Source organism: Pavona decussata, unplaced genomic scaffold (genome assembly GCF_977016875.1).
Source record: "Pavona decussata unplaced genomic scaffold, jaPavDecu1.1 SCAFFOLD_45, whole genome shotgun sequence".
Classification (NCBI taxonomy): Eukaryota; Metazoa; Cnidaria; class Anthozoa; order Scleractinia; family Agariciidae; genus Pavona; species Pavona decussata.
The window spans coordinates 699,744-714,259 of NW_028145467.1; the positions used below are offsets into that span (position 1 = coordinate 699,744).

At 37.9% G+C, this 14,516-nt stretch overlaps 1 protein-coding gene across 1 annotated transcript in view; it reads right to left on the reverse strand.

Annotated features, from left to right (window-relative positions):
- Nucleotides 1-24: 24 nt before the first annotated feature.
- Nucleotides 25-14,516, reverse strand: part of LOC146482532 (glutamine-rich protein 2-like) — an 18,618-nt gene continuing 4,126 nt past the window's right edge. The window contains exons 5-20 of the mRNA XM_085106938.1: nucleotides 13,700-13,780; nucleotides 12,829-12,900; nucleotides 11,561-11,653; nucleotides 10,794-10,901; nucleotides 10,035-10,094; nucleotides 8,406-8,528; nucleotides 7,729-7,803; nucleotides 7,260-7,370; nucleotides 6,583-6,676; nucleotides 5,914-5,989; nucleotides 4,874-4,933; nucleotides 4,183-4,284; nucleotides 2,919-3,017; nucleotides 2,293-2,343; nucleotides 1,683-1,767; nucleotides 25-1,588 (exon numbers count right to left, since the gene is read on the reverse strand). Of these exons, the coding sequence (XP_084963064.1) occupies nucleotides 1,427-1,588; nucleotides 1,683-1,767; nucleotides 2,293-2,343; nucleotides 2,919-3,017; nucleotides 4,183-4,284; nucleotides 4,874-4,933; nucleotides 5,914-5,989; nucleotides 6,583-6,676; nucleotides 7,260-7,370; nucleotides 7,729-7,803; nucleotides 8,406-8,528; nucleotides 10,035-10,094; nucleotides 10,794-10,901; nucleotides 11,561-11,653; nucleotides 12,829-12,900; nucleotides 13,700-13,780 (1,452 nt within the window). The 3' untranslated portion in view covers nucleotides 25-1,426. The remainder of the gene's footprint in view (nucleotides 1,589-1,682; nucleotides 1,768-2,292; nucleotides 2,344-2,918; nucleotides 3,018-4,182; nucleotides 4,285-4,873; nucleotides 4,934-5,913; nucleotides 5,990-6,582; nucleotides 6,677-7,259; nucleotides 7,371-7,728; nucleotides 7,804-8,405; nucleotides 8,529-10,034; nucleotides 10,095-10,793; nucleotides 10,902-11,560; nucleotides 11,654-12,828; nucleotides 12,901-13,699; nucleotides 13,781-14,516) is intronic.

Consider the following 14,516-nt stretch of genomic DNA (forward strand, 5'->3'; position numbering starts at 1 on the left):
ATACAACACACACACTGTACTCCATTTTGTCATTTTGATATTTACAATTTATTAAATTACACATTATCAAAAGGCCACAATAGTTCATGGCATCTTTTAAAGTCGTTGAATCTGAGAAAACGAGAGCACTCCGGGGTAGACAGCCTCACCAGTCCCCACGCGTGTCGCTTTCTTTTCCTTTTCTTTTCCCCACTATTTGAGAGCCTAGTACAGGCGAATCTTTGCTGACGTCGTTGTTAACATTTTTCCTCATTAGCATACGACTTAACTCATAGACCCGTGGCCGTATATATGAACTAAATGCAAAAGTTGAAAGAACTGATTAAGTTGAGCAATTTATGCAATTTTCAGCTCTTTGCAAGCAATATTGAAGGAAATATCAGCTATCAAAAACTGCGAAATTGCTGGGTGACAAAAAAGTTAATGAGCCATACATTCCCGTAAAATTACGAGTTTTTAGAAGGGAATTTCTCCGAAACCATTCGATGTATTAGGGTCAAATTTTCAGAGAAAACTGAAACTGTTATGCCTTTTCAATATTCAGAGCTTTTATTTTATAAGCGTCATCAGATAGTGATAAGCATATGTTAATGAGGCAAAAAGTGTAAACAAAGATTCGCCTGTACAGGCTGTGTAAAATCACACTGATTCTTTCTGTTCACTTCTCACTGAACAGTACTGATTATAGTTACTGGTGCATTTTCGTGCGGGGATCATAAATAATATTCACATCATTGCAATCCAACTTCCCCAAATACCAATGTTCTCCGTTTTCAGGAAATATAAATCTTGAGGACGTGTTTTAAAAGTAGCTTTGTATAACCTGTCTAAAAATTATGCCAGATTTCTAGTAACTATTAAACCCCGGTGAATTATTTTCCAGGCCATGGAAATTCAAAGAGCGGATAACTTTATCCGCTTCAAAGCGACTTATCCACCGGATAGATATCCGTCATTTGAACACCTGGGACCAGCTAGAAAAAGCGAATTGGTTGGGTGTAAATTTTAAGAACATTTAAGTTTCAATTACTTTGTAGAGCGATTAAGCTTGTACAACCTTTCCAGTAACCAAAATGATTTGTGATCACTGTACAAAAACAACACGCAAACCCGCGAAAAACAGAGATTTACCTCAAGTTATTTCTGGTTCTGTTTGTTGTCTCCTGATCTGGAAAACTTTTTCATTAAGTGTACGTTATGTGGGACGACTCTCTGATACTGTATAAATAGATCTGATAAATTACAAGTGATTTCAAATATTCTTCTATTGTATAAATGTGATAAAAAAAAACCTCCAAGAATTATATAATTATGCAGTTGAGCAAACGAGGAATTATATTAGCGATTTTGACGACGTATAACGTGATAATAAGATTTCACTGCACTGCTACAGTGATTTGTACATCCATTTGAGGCAAACGCGCTATTACTGAACTACAACACTCGCAGGCTCAAGTTCCTCCTCTTGGGTCCTGGGGGATGACGGGACTGCGGCAGACCGTGGCCGCCGGTTTGTTGGGCTTCCATTGCGTGGGGGCTGGGGGCTAGTTGCTCTTTTGGCCGACATCGCCCTCGGGGATTTTGGGTTCTGTAGAATACATAACGGAGATAAATTATATTAATCTTTAATGGAATTAACTATTGAAGAGAAGAAATTATCTCAAACGAAAGGAATCTCGTACCATCGGTAGATCAGGCATCCGATCTATGCCATCAAACCGTCCTTTGTAGATATGACCATCCTGTCCGATAAGTTCTGTTTCATCCCTTCAAACAAAATCAAACACTGTTCAGTAGACATTCATGGCGGTTTACGGAGGATACGCAACCGTCACTTGACTACACCATAGTTAATTGAGGGACTAATTAGGAAACCTTGCCATGAAAACAATGGTGCTGCAATTTATGTTGGAAGGGCCGCGACCCTGCACAATCCTTTGTTTTAACGTTTACACCACAGTTGAATATCTTAACAAAAACGTTTCGATTGGTTAGTTGCTCCAACACATTCCAAATTCTATTGTTGTTTGTGCAGGGTCAAGGCCAAAAAGCCGAACAAAACATATAACAAAGAAGTTTGTCAGGTTTCATAACCATTGCCTTCAATTAACTATGACTACACTAACAACACGGTGTTTCTGAATGTTGGAACACTAGAACAAAGGATGCGTCAATTTCGTCAAAAATGGCACGTGGCACATATAACCCACGATTGTCTGGATACAAGACTTCACCTCTAAGTTGACGTTCATCTTGGGAACTTAATTAAACTGGAGTGTTTCGATAGCTTACCTCGGAGGAAGTGGAACTGGTGTGTCGTCTTCTCGGTAGTAATAATATTGACTGGAAAACAATAAAAGAAGGAGCTGTTCAGTCAGAGCGTGATGTGCGTATGATGCCTCCAGAAGCAATTAACAAAACTGAATCGAACATTGGGTGTAACGCAATCTTTCCTTCCCAACGGGAGAAAAGATTGCGTGACGAGCCAAAAGAGCGTCTGCGCGGGACTGGGAAGGGTACATACCGGCCGGTTCTTTTGTCAAAACAACAGTTTCATAGAAAAAAGGAACAGTTACTGTGTGAATCCGAAAAACGTGGACACTTTCTTAACTTTAAGGGAGAAATTAGAGAAAACAGAAGACGAATTATTTGCATGAAATACCCAAGTGGCTGCGTCACGGTCCGTTTGTCTACCCGTCCAGTGGTTTGAGCTCTTGTCCGACGGGTAGCTCATGAAATTTAGATTAAAATGTTCACGGTATTTTATTCGCACTGTTAGACTGCAATGCAAAGCTACAAGCAACCTTTTCCTGATAGTGAAAAGGCCGACAAACTGAAAGCCAACGCGAAATAACGTGAGGGGACTGAGAGGCAGTGACGTGGGTAGCCTGTGGTAAAACACGACACAGAAGCCTTACTTGAATCTAGCCGTACGTCTGTGAGGAAAGGTGACCGTGTGGCTTCCTCCGCATGCGCGAGCTGTCGTCGTGGCTACTTCCTGCTCGTAAGTGTATCCACTGCAAACAAACAACAACAACAAAAATAGGTACGCATTGCATACATGTGGGTAGTGCTATGCGCGCGCTGCGCAGGGCTCAAAATAACGGCCAGTCCGATCAAGATGACAATTTGTTCGGACAAAATTTTTCGGTTTGGAGGTCATTTTTGTCCGGTCGTGTACACGACTTTCAAATAAATAACAAAGTTTTATGTCGAATAGAATGCAGAGGTCATTGCCTGTGGAAAATAGCGAACATAAGTGATACTTTTAGCGATCAAAACTTTTTTACTCTTTAGCTACGAGTTTCTGAGCATCCAAGGCGATATTTTGCCTTAATTGGCTATTAATTTAAAACAAATATTTTCAATATTTTGACCGGTCGGAAACTAGACATGACCAACCTAAAATTTATTTGGTCGGTCAACATGACCGGCAACTGTCCAAAAATTATTTTGAGCCCTGGGTGCGGACCTGTTTGTTTACGGACACTCACTCAATCCCTCTCACATGTCTAATGACATAGTGGGTAACGCACTATACAGTGCACTACCCACAACAACAAAAATAAGAAATTAATCATAGGAAGGTAGAAATGAACAACAATACGAAAATAGTCTAGAATGCAACCGTGTGTCTCTCAAACACCCCAAGACTGCTATACAGAAGCGCGAGATCATAGTCGCATTCAGGGCCTTAGCATTACACTGAATTCAATCACAAAGTGACCACAGAAAATACAGCGTTTGTGTGAGAGTGATTCAAAGACGCTTACATGAAAATTGTAAGTGCATCGTATCAGGGACCGTGGCTCAAAGAACCAGGTCAGTTCTATCGAGTGTAAACTGATCAAAGTTGTTTCGCCATATAACAACAATTTTTAGCCTCAGAATCAATGCGAGGGGGGGGGGGGGGGGGGTGGAGCAATCCTCTCGCGGCTTACGCTCGCGCCCAATCTCGCGTGCCTTGCCACATTGCACAGCGTGTGCCGATACACGATACTACACCAAAACTGTGCTTGGAAGCTGCCGCGCAGTATCCAGGGCAAATTAATGGACTAAGCAGAGAAATTTAGAAGTCAAGGTGTAATGTTGCTACCGTGTGGCCTGAGGTATTTTATAGAGAGTAGGGGCTTCACAAATAAAACGGGAAATCATCAGAAAATCATCCTCCAGTGTACTTACCCTCGATGCATCTGGCGTATTTGGTCGAGTTCGTATGTTGTGTAAGGACGGCCAGACCGGGACGGAGGCAAGCCAGGAGTCTGGGGAAGAGCGGGGTTGGGGCTGTGGGCAAAAACCTTCAATCAGTAATTTATTTGATTAAAATTAAGAAAGTTACTACTCTTGGGATTAAAAAAAATAACTCTTGGATTATTTTATGCCAATAGTTTTGCAAATAGCGCAGGAGGTAAAATCAAATTATTGTAGTTTTGGCCGGCGGTTGAGCTAAATTTGCCTCATAGGTAGGACTGATTGGAGTCGGACTGTAATCACTCGAGTGATTAACAAAATCAGACGGCCACATAGCGGGAGTTTGATTTGTTTCATCACGAGTATTAACAGACTGAATTGGACGACACAAAGTCGTGTTACCAGTTAATCATAACCATTACAATTTCCGATAACAAATGGCTGACAAAACAAATAAATGAAAATGAATGATAATGTAGAAAAAACCGTTTTATTTACGAAATACGTGAGAAAAAGGACCCTGGGCAAGTGCAACTGTTCTATTACAGCGCACATAATGGCGTGTATTGTCTAATTACTCAGGCATGACGCGTACACTGTCCTATTAGTACTCAAATCATGACTGCTGATAGCCAATCAGATTCGAAACTTTGTTATAGTTATAATTAGTGGGAATACTCACTGTCCAGGTATCATGTCTACAGGCCTGTCACAGGAAATACAGTGGAATCTGAGTAATGCCCTGGAAAATACAACAGAGAATCTTTCCATCAATGACTCAAATGGAGACTATGCGACGGCAACCTTTAACCCTTTAAGCCCGAACAGTGATCAGCATCCATTTTCTCTTCGTAATATCAATGCTTATTGAACCCCTAAGGTTATAAGAATTTTGGATAAGATCACCCAAGGTGAATTTTCTTGATATTTTAATAACCTCTCCCCAGTAATTTTAAGTATGGGGGCAAGATCAACTTGACATTGAGACATGTATCTTATGTTACCCCACACGGTGATACACTGGAATTCATCAAAAAACATTAAAACAAGTTTAAGTGTTAGGTGTTAGCGAGTTTAAAATCCTCAAGAGGCTTCACTCCATGCCGCGTAGACGGATTTATCCGTTACCCGTCTAACAGAAGAGGAGAGAAACATTACTGTTTAATCAGTTCACAAACTGCAAAACGGCAAATAACAGCCAATCATCGGACTGCCTTCCGGGTCGAATTGGAATTTGGAAGAGTTGGTTTTTGTGGAGGGAGGAAAACTGGAGAACCCGGAGAAAAACCCTCGGAGCAAGTAATATCTATGCAATATGTATCCAATCATCGGACAGTGTCCGATCAAAATTAGTCCAAGCCCAGTGAAATCCCTCCAGTCCTAATACCGGATGACAAATGTTTTGAAAAAAGAAAAAAACGTTATGTTATTTGTTTACCACAGAGCACCAAAGAGCTCTTTAGGAACTCGTGTCAAAGATGTACGAGGGTTTCGGGTCGAATTGGGATTTTCCCCACTGAATGACAGTGACTTTAGTAAACTGAAAGTTACCGTTTGGGTCGGAGAAAAACGTATTAATATCGGCTACAAAATCTACATAAACCTAGCAGCTTGCTCCTCAAACAGGTCGCGGTAAACGTGCTATGCTGACACAATCGTTTTCAACATCATACTCAGGGCAGATATCGGTTTCAGTTTGGAGAGTAAGATGGAAGTGCTTACTTGCGGAAACCAGCGGCGGGATCATCATTCAAAGGTAAGTCAACATGTTTGCACTTCATATTCTTTATCTTCTTTTCTGCAAAGTAAAAATAGGAAATAACATCACTAAACGCGTTAGAAAACAAAACCTGTTGTTTAAACTCAGGATGCAAGAGGACAAGCACTCCAGGATCGAGAAATAGCGCATTCGAAGGCAATTTCGCATATGCACTGATTTGGAAATACAACGCTTCATGATTGTTTTACATAGAGTGGTCTTTAACTGAGTGCCGTCAAAACCAAAGTTGTTACTCTGGCCAATCACAACAGACGCAAACACTGCAATGAGCCAATCAGAACTCGAATCGAATACATATATCGGTCAGTAACCGGCGAAAAAGCGCGGGAAAACGCGTGCGAGTGAGTCATTACATCTGTCTTGCTTTCGGTTTTTGGTTTTTCTCCTTACTCGTGGTACGGGTTTTGCTAAGCAATCACATTCGACATAACGCTGAAAAACCGTTCTATTGAAGTAAAACCAAAACCGTGGATCGTAAATACAGTCGGTGCCCAAACCAACCGTGACTTGCTTGCGTAGTCTACCCACGCTTGACACCATTTACTCGCATCGGCTTTGGTTTTACGATACCCAAATGAAAACCACTCAAATATAAACGTTCGTCCACTCACCAAAGTATTCTTTCAGTGGGTCCAGTTCCAATCTGTCAAGTTTCTGATCAATATCCGCCACAAGTCGATCCAGAGCATCTTTCAGCGCCGATTCCTGTTTTAAACCGACCATAAAACAATATTTCGAACTAAAGGGCATTTAAACGATAGCAAATCAATCAGCTACTACTTAACATCAAGACCTAGGATTATTACGGTGGGTTATTAGATATAGATTTAATCACGGTAATAAGAACATCATAGATAATCCGGGAAACGTGGTGATAAAGAAAATATCCGGAGATAACCAACCAGTCAGATTGGTTGAAATGCCAAGATCCCCTCGTTGGTATATATGCTGTGGTTCAATTTTTTTTTTTTTTTTTTTTTTTTTGGTTTTAAAGTTTTCAAACCAGTTTAATTTTTATTTCCCTTTGTCCCAGATTATGGTAATGAATACTGCACAAAGGAAATTAAAAATGAAACTGGTTTGAGAAATTTAAAACCCAAAAGAATTTCAAACCACAACATACACAAGATTTGCTGCCCTTTCTTTCTTCATATTAAGACTTTTGGCCATTCCACTTAAGTTAAAAGTTGTAGGGGCAAAGGTTTTATCACCCCTAAAAGGTCCGGCAACCGTCAGTTTGAGAGCCTGTTAGATTCAGAGAGTGTCATAACTATAAGTTTGCACATACCTGTCCCTCCAGCCTCTGTAAGAGCTCCTGTATTGACTGATCCAGGCCTCCTATACTCTGATCGAACTTGCTTCGACTCACTAAGTTGTCTATCGCACGCTTATCCGCTTTCTGTAAAAGTGACGTCAAAGCAATGTTGTGCTAAAAGCATCTATACGGCTGTTAATCTAACCACAGCCAAAAACACACACTTAGACCACAGCACCCCCCCCCCCCCCCCTCACCTCCCACCCTTCCCCGCACGGCTCTTAAAACTTTAAGGTCGATAGACGTAGCTTTAGCTGTACCATATAATCAATCGCTTGAACCAAAAACTACCATAAATGTCTCTGTCAAAAACTTCTGCCCCAGTGATTGGCTACTGGTTATTAATTTTCATTAAAATTATCTGTGGTATTTGTTACATCCATTTCTTACAACTCTACAAACTTCAGTTGTAACTTGGGATTAAAGAAGACTTTTCTCATACCACGTCCATTTCCATGGCGACCTGCTCCTTATCCGCTTTCACTTCTTGTAGCTTGTCAGCGTATGTATATAAAGCCTGTTAGGTAAATCACGAGAGAAAAAAACGGGTTAGTGTAAAAATACAGTTCTAGTCGTTCTCTCAAGAAAGCTTAGCGTGTTCCTTACAAATAACCACACAACAAGAACAGCAACAGCAAAAAAAAAAAAAACAAACCGAAACGAAAGACAAACAAACAAAAAAGCACTTAATTTTGCAATAAAAAGAGCCACTACAAGAAAGAACCGCTCAGCAGCTTTCCACCGAATGGATACAAGTTTGGTTTACATTCGCAGAAACAAAAAAATTAACCGACCTTTTAAAGAGGGCGACACTTAACAGTCTGTTACGACTGACAAACCTGTGGCGCTCAGATTCCGGATCGGATTGGAATTTGGGAACGTTGGTTTTTGAGGAGAGGGGAAAACTGGAGTACCCGGAGAAAAATTTCTCGGAGCAAGGACGAGAACCAACAACAAACTTAACCCACATATGACGCCGAGTCCGGGAATCGACCTCGGGCCATATTAGTGGAAGGCGAGTGCTCTCACCACTGCGCCATCCTTGCTCCCCAAAATATTATTACTCGAAGCGCTAGTTTACAACTGTAGCTGGTTATGCGCATGAAACAGTGAACTCACATCAATATGTTTCTGTTTCCTGTTGTGTTCTTCAATCAGTTCCTTTGTTGTGTTACTAAGTCTTTCTTGTTCTCCTTGCAGTTCCGTTAGCATGCTTCTCAACGCGTTCAGTGCTCCAACGTCCTACAACGCAACAGTTCATTGAATCACTCCGAATCGCCATTCTTTCAGAGGCGTTAAAGACAAATATCACCTTGCATGCACCCCAATATTACGGACCGGAAATTCCGGTATTAAAGGGGCCTGGCCTGACTAGTCTCACCTTCAGTTGTCAATCAAACATCAGAGTGTATACAACAGACAAACAACTTGCATATTTTCTGAGACCATTCAGTATTGATAATATTGGCTTAGTTTTCGGAATAAACACTGTTACATTGTCAGCAAATTAGAAACCCATGTCTCATATTACAATGATATATTATGAGATTTTGAGGTATATTTTTTCAAAGAATGCTTGAGTCAACAACGTGCCGCGACTGAACGTTGTCTACATCTGCGTTTTACACCTTGAAAGATGTGATATGAAGGAGGAGCTTGCCCTTCTACAGTTAAACTTCTTGTTTAAGTCCCAGCAAAAGTTCATTCTAATTCACAACAGATGTTGAAAAACCTCTCTATTGCGAGCCCAAATCCTTGTAGGTATCAGCTGACCGTGCTCATGGGATCATGGCATTGAGACAGATGGGAGCTACCTCAAGCAAAGTTTCGCTTTGTTTTGCAAGACATTGCGAAAAATGACTTTTTCGGAATATGTTGCCTTCCGCCGACAAAAACAAAATGAACATTTGCCTTTTTTGGCCGTGGAAATTTCTCACGTCATTCTTTGTGGCAAACGCAAAATGGCCATGGAAATTTCCAACGTCAGTTTTTTTTTTTTTTAAATAAAAAGCAAGATGGCCATGGAATTGTCAGCTATATCCTGAGGCAAGTATCAGCAGCTGGTATTGCTGGGTTCCCTGTGCGACTTTTTTTGTTTTGTTTTGTTTTGTTTTGTTTTTTTAGATTTCTCACGCATGCGCTGGGGGTAGGTGGAGGGTAACGTGGAGAAGTACAAATTGGCGAGAAAAATATGTCAGCAGTTCAGATTGAGACTCCATGCATTTGTTTCATTGACGTCCCATTCCTCACGAAGAGGCAGAGTAAGAGACTTTAAAACAGATTTAAATTCAGTATTATAGCGCCTGTTCCTGGCAATGCATGATTTAGGTTCTATTTAGTTTATATCTTTGAATGATCTTTGAATGATTTTAGGTCTGTCTTTATTGAAACATTTTATTAGTTACTAGTATCATTGTAAAATGTTTAGTTCTGTAAGTGCCATAAAACTTCCGTTATGAAGTTCATATATTTAACTTCCATCCACGTTCACGTCCGTTAAATAACTGTCAAGATAAGTTTTTCCATACACCAAAATTTAGTATGGATTAAATTGGGTGCATGTCTCTACACTAGGCTCTCTTTTTTACCAGATTTTAAAACACCTATCATTCATTTGTAATAAGGAGGTGGCGGGCTTCCAGTGTATTTAATGCATTGCATCAAGAGTTTTACACTGTACATGTTGGTGTTTACATGTAAGTTATAATTATTATACTTTACACTTTATAGTTTACTTTATTCTTTTACCTTTATTTTCCCAGCATTTGAAGGTGGAGAATGTGGAATCGCTTCCATCATCTTCTTGTACTTTAATAGTAAATATTAAGGTTAACTTCAACCAGATTTAAAGAAAGGGATTTAAATGATTTAATTTAGTCCACAGTGACATATTTTACCTATTTTAAAATGAGGGAAAAAGGAAATGAACTTTGTAACTTTTAAATAAATGTTATAAACGCCAATATTGCTTCTCAAAATGTTTCAGTTTAATTGAAAGAATACCTCTGGGTTTTGTTTATTAATAGTTTTGCCTCATTGCACCTTCCGCATTCAGTAGATTTATGTTCAAACATAAATGAATACGGTAAAAAACAAACATAAGTTTCTCTTAACTCAGACGTGATGTTGCTTTTTATATGCGAATTTTAACCAACAATCGTTTTAATTACTATAACGATAAACGTTTTTTTTTTAATTTTAAATATAAATATATAATGTATATATTATTTTTACAGTGCGGACACTCGAACCGTGAACGGCTAAGGCTTTTTAGGACTTTTTCTCTCTCTGCAATATAAACAGACTAAAGACAATTTATCACTCGCTAAGAACTTTACATCTTTTTTTCTGATTCAATGTTGTTAAAAAAAGGTCGGATTCATTGTTTTCAAGGGAGTTTCTGATTGGAAAGCGTTTGAAAAAAAACGCGAAGAAAAGCCTTGACTGTTCACGGTTCGAGTGTCCGCACTGTAAATCAATCCGTGCAAGAGAGTTTAAAACACCAACCTTATCCAGCTGGTTGCTGAGAAGACGGAGGCCGTCCCTTAATGTTCTGACCTCGCGCTCTATGTCTTCCTTTAATCGATCTTCAGTTCGCTGAAGCCTTGACGGCAACTTTAAAATGTTATGGAATGGAACTGATCAGTTTTAATTCACCGTAAATAACTTTAAAATTGTCCAAACCTTTCGCCTGTGTTATTCATCTCACAGAAGTTATCCTGCTATCAACATATTCTGAGGACTGCAAGCAAGCTTAAAATTTATCTCTTTTTATGTTTGTAGCCTGTTTAATACTAGCTAATAAGGGAATTTTAGAACCAAAAGTTTGACTCCTAGCTATTTTTCAAATTCCCTCATGATTGGTTTTATATGGTTTACCCATAATTCTCTTGTCAGTGTTACAGAAAGCAAGAAAGTTTGTCACACTACAACTTAACGCTCTTCATGAAAATTAAATTACAGTAGATTCTCATAACACAAAAAATGGAATACTTTTTTTTATTGTCCAGACAGGCCTGACGATATTAAAAATGCAAGCTGGCATTTTTTACAAAAGGTCTTGGATCAAATTCACATAGGTTGCTTGACACCTCAACAAACTATGTCAAGTTTTAGGCGGTGGACTTACTAATAGGTAATTCAATTTAAAGAGAATATTATCTTGTTTTAATGCAGAATAGTATATTTTTATGTTGGTAATTTACAGTGATAAAATGATCAGTTTTCCTTAACGTGGTGCAATTTAATTTTTTAAGGGAACTAATGACAATTACCTGATCTGTAAACTCTTTAATCTGACTGGTTGTTCTTTCCAAGTACTTTAGCTTATTAAGTTGATCCAGTAGATCATCAGGAATCATTTGAAGCTTGAAATATTCAATGGCATATTACGTTTAATGCAATGCAACACAGATACAACTCGGTGCATTAATGTACATGATAGCTGCAAGGGTATTTAACAAACAAGCTGCATGTTCCAGTAAGCTGTAAAGAGCTAGAAGAGGTTAAGGTTAAGTTACGGTTGTGTTAGATCAAGTTGTGAAATCACAGTTTCGTAAGCGGTCACTTTTGGACTTTAACCGCGATGTTACTTAAATGCTTACGTGAAATGTTTCACATGAATTTGAAAATTAATTAGGTTAAGTTAGGGTTAAGATCAGAATTAAGTTTATCGTAGAGGATTAGGTTACATTTCAAAGGTTGTTCAGGTCCTATTCTTGATCATTCCATGTTTTGAGTTATGGTACCTGCTGAACACAGCTAGCCCCCCAACCCTCTAAAGTAAAGTGAAGGGAAAGGAGTGAATGTGTTTGACATTATTAGAATTTTTAAATAAAATAGAGTTTGAATAAGTGAATGACCACCACAGTTATGTACGCAACTCAAGTTGTGAAAAGAAAGCTTGAAAAAAAATTCAGGGTTGAACGGTTGAAGTCTGTAATTTTTTCAGGTTGTCTTTTCGCAACTGCTTAAGTTGGGTACATAACTGAGATGGTCATTCAGTTATTCATTCTTTCTTCAGTAGTTCAAGAGTATGAATTTCATATATTTCGCTTTCAAAATAAATTTTGGCAAACAACTATTTCTCTGAGAATGATGTATTAATCAGGTCAATGACACAGGCATACTTGGAAAAAAATCCGAGTGCTCCTATCAGCAGTCAAACCTAAGACCTTCCAATCACTAGTTCGGATGCTCTACCACTGAGCTACAGGAGACTCGTGGGAGCTAAGGCCATTAAACTAGGTTCATATGACAAACATCCTGCATACTGCTGGGTTTGGAATGTCAATGTGTGGCTTATGCGCAACGGAAATAATGTGATGGAATATGTTAAGCCCTATTTCTCTCATGCCAAACAAAATATTTTCACACCAAGCTAACTTTGACTGTGTAACTTTGTTACTAAGTATTCTGTTCTAAAAAGCTTTCCTTTTAGATGTTTATCTTTGGTTAAAGATTAAGCACAACACAAATGGAAGATTTTGAAGAGCTATCAACGAAAAATAACAAAATTTAATTGTAAGGAATATGTGTTTACCTTTTCATTGTGGTAGCTCAGCATATCAGAAACTTTCTTCAGGCTGTGTAGTTGCTCTCCAATACTTTCAATCTCAAAAAGTTTAATGTTTTAAATCATTAAAATTAACTTTGTTATTTAAAACCCCGAACGCAATAAAGAGTTACACTCATCACCAAGGGTCTGTAGAGTTACTGAAATTGTTTAGATTCCCAGGTAGATGAAAATTCCTTAACAATTGTCAATTTTTTTAACCATCTTTAGTAAGAATTAGCTTTTTGCTTGTTTAACTTATCAATATTAATAATACATGTGCCATTTTAAATGATAATGATTATCACAATCATATTACAATTTCCTTATAATTTGAATGAAAATAAGAGCAAACTCTGAATAATTTGATGATTATTTTAATAGCTACATTGTAGCATTCAATTATTGTCATGGGAGTTCAAAAAAAGTTAAGACCTGAAACATATTAGTTAATAATCAACATGTTAATGACCAAGACAAGCTTTCACAAGAAGAATTAGAAGTTTCATTGAGAGCTGTGAGCCAAGGCAATTTACAAACTGTCATCATCATTCTGTATCACTTCACTTCTTGTTGACTAATTCCTTTGTGTGTAATGATGTGCAGTGATTTTTCCTGCCTGTAAAATCCATTTTACCCTCCTGCTCAAAAGTATCAATGAAACCACTGTTAAATAATCTTAAGGGACTTCTCTTAAAAACATCAAGTTGTTTCAAAGTGGCCCAGACATGTCTCCAACTTATTCAGCCATTAAAGTGTTAATGCTTTGAATTCCTCATTTACTTAGTTTTAAATTAGTTTTATGCCTAGCGCACTTTAATTTTATGAAATTAGATCAGCAGGTAAACAAATCATGTACCTGTTGCTTGTGATTGTTGAGTAACAATAATCCATCCCTCAGCGATGATAGCTGGGCTTCAAGGTCAGCAGGAATGGTTTTCTTCAAGGTTTGTTAACAATGTACAGTATAAACAGTATAATATTAAATCAACTACATTTAGTGATTTAAGTTATAATTATCTTTCTGTTTCGGATTAAATTCAAGCTAAACTATTTACGTGACATTATATATTCAGACATTATGTTAATTTTTTGGTGAACTATTTCTGACATTGACTTCATTTATTTCTATCACTTCGAACTTGATAATGGCGTCATGACGACCCCGAAACATTGTTCGGTTTTATCGTTTATTTTTACTTGTCTATGTATAACCAAACCTTTATTTATAAGGTTTCATATTTCACTTTATTTATTTCCTTTTTCTCTCTAAATCCATTAATTGTTTGAAATAATTGACTTCTTCTAGACCTACATATTAACTTTTGCAACAATGAGAAATAATTTAATAAATTGAGTGAAGGGGACTTTGAAGACTAGAAATTTACATCAAAACAAGTGACAGTTTTAGAAGATGCTGTTAAATGCTGAAAACAAAAGTCAGGTTTGGACCTAATTTATATAAGCAAACTGTTAACTTTAACTTGGCAAAAAGAAGAGTGAATTAACATTTTAAAATAATAATTTAAACATGCAATCACCTGATGCATTTAACTTAAATATATGAGCATTATGTAATGGGTAGAAAAAGAAGCCTGTTATTGATTTTTGTTGTTGTTGTTTGAATTGATTTGAGCAATTTTTTAAATATTTATACAACTTTGTGACAGCAATTT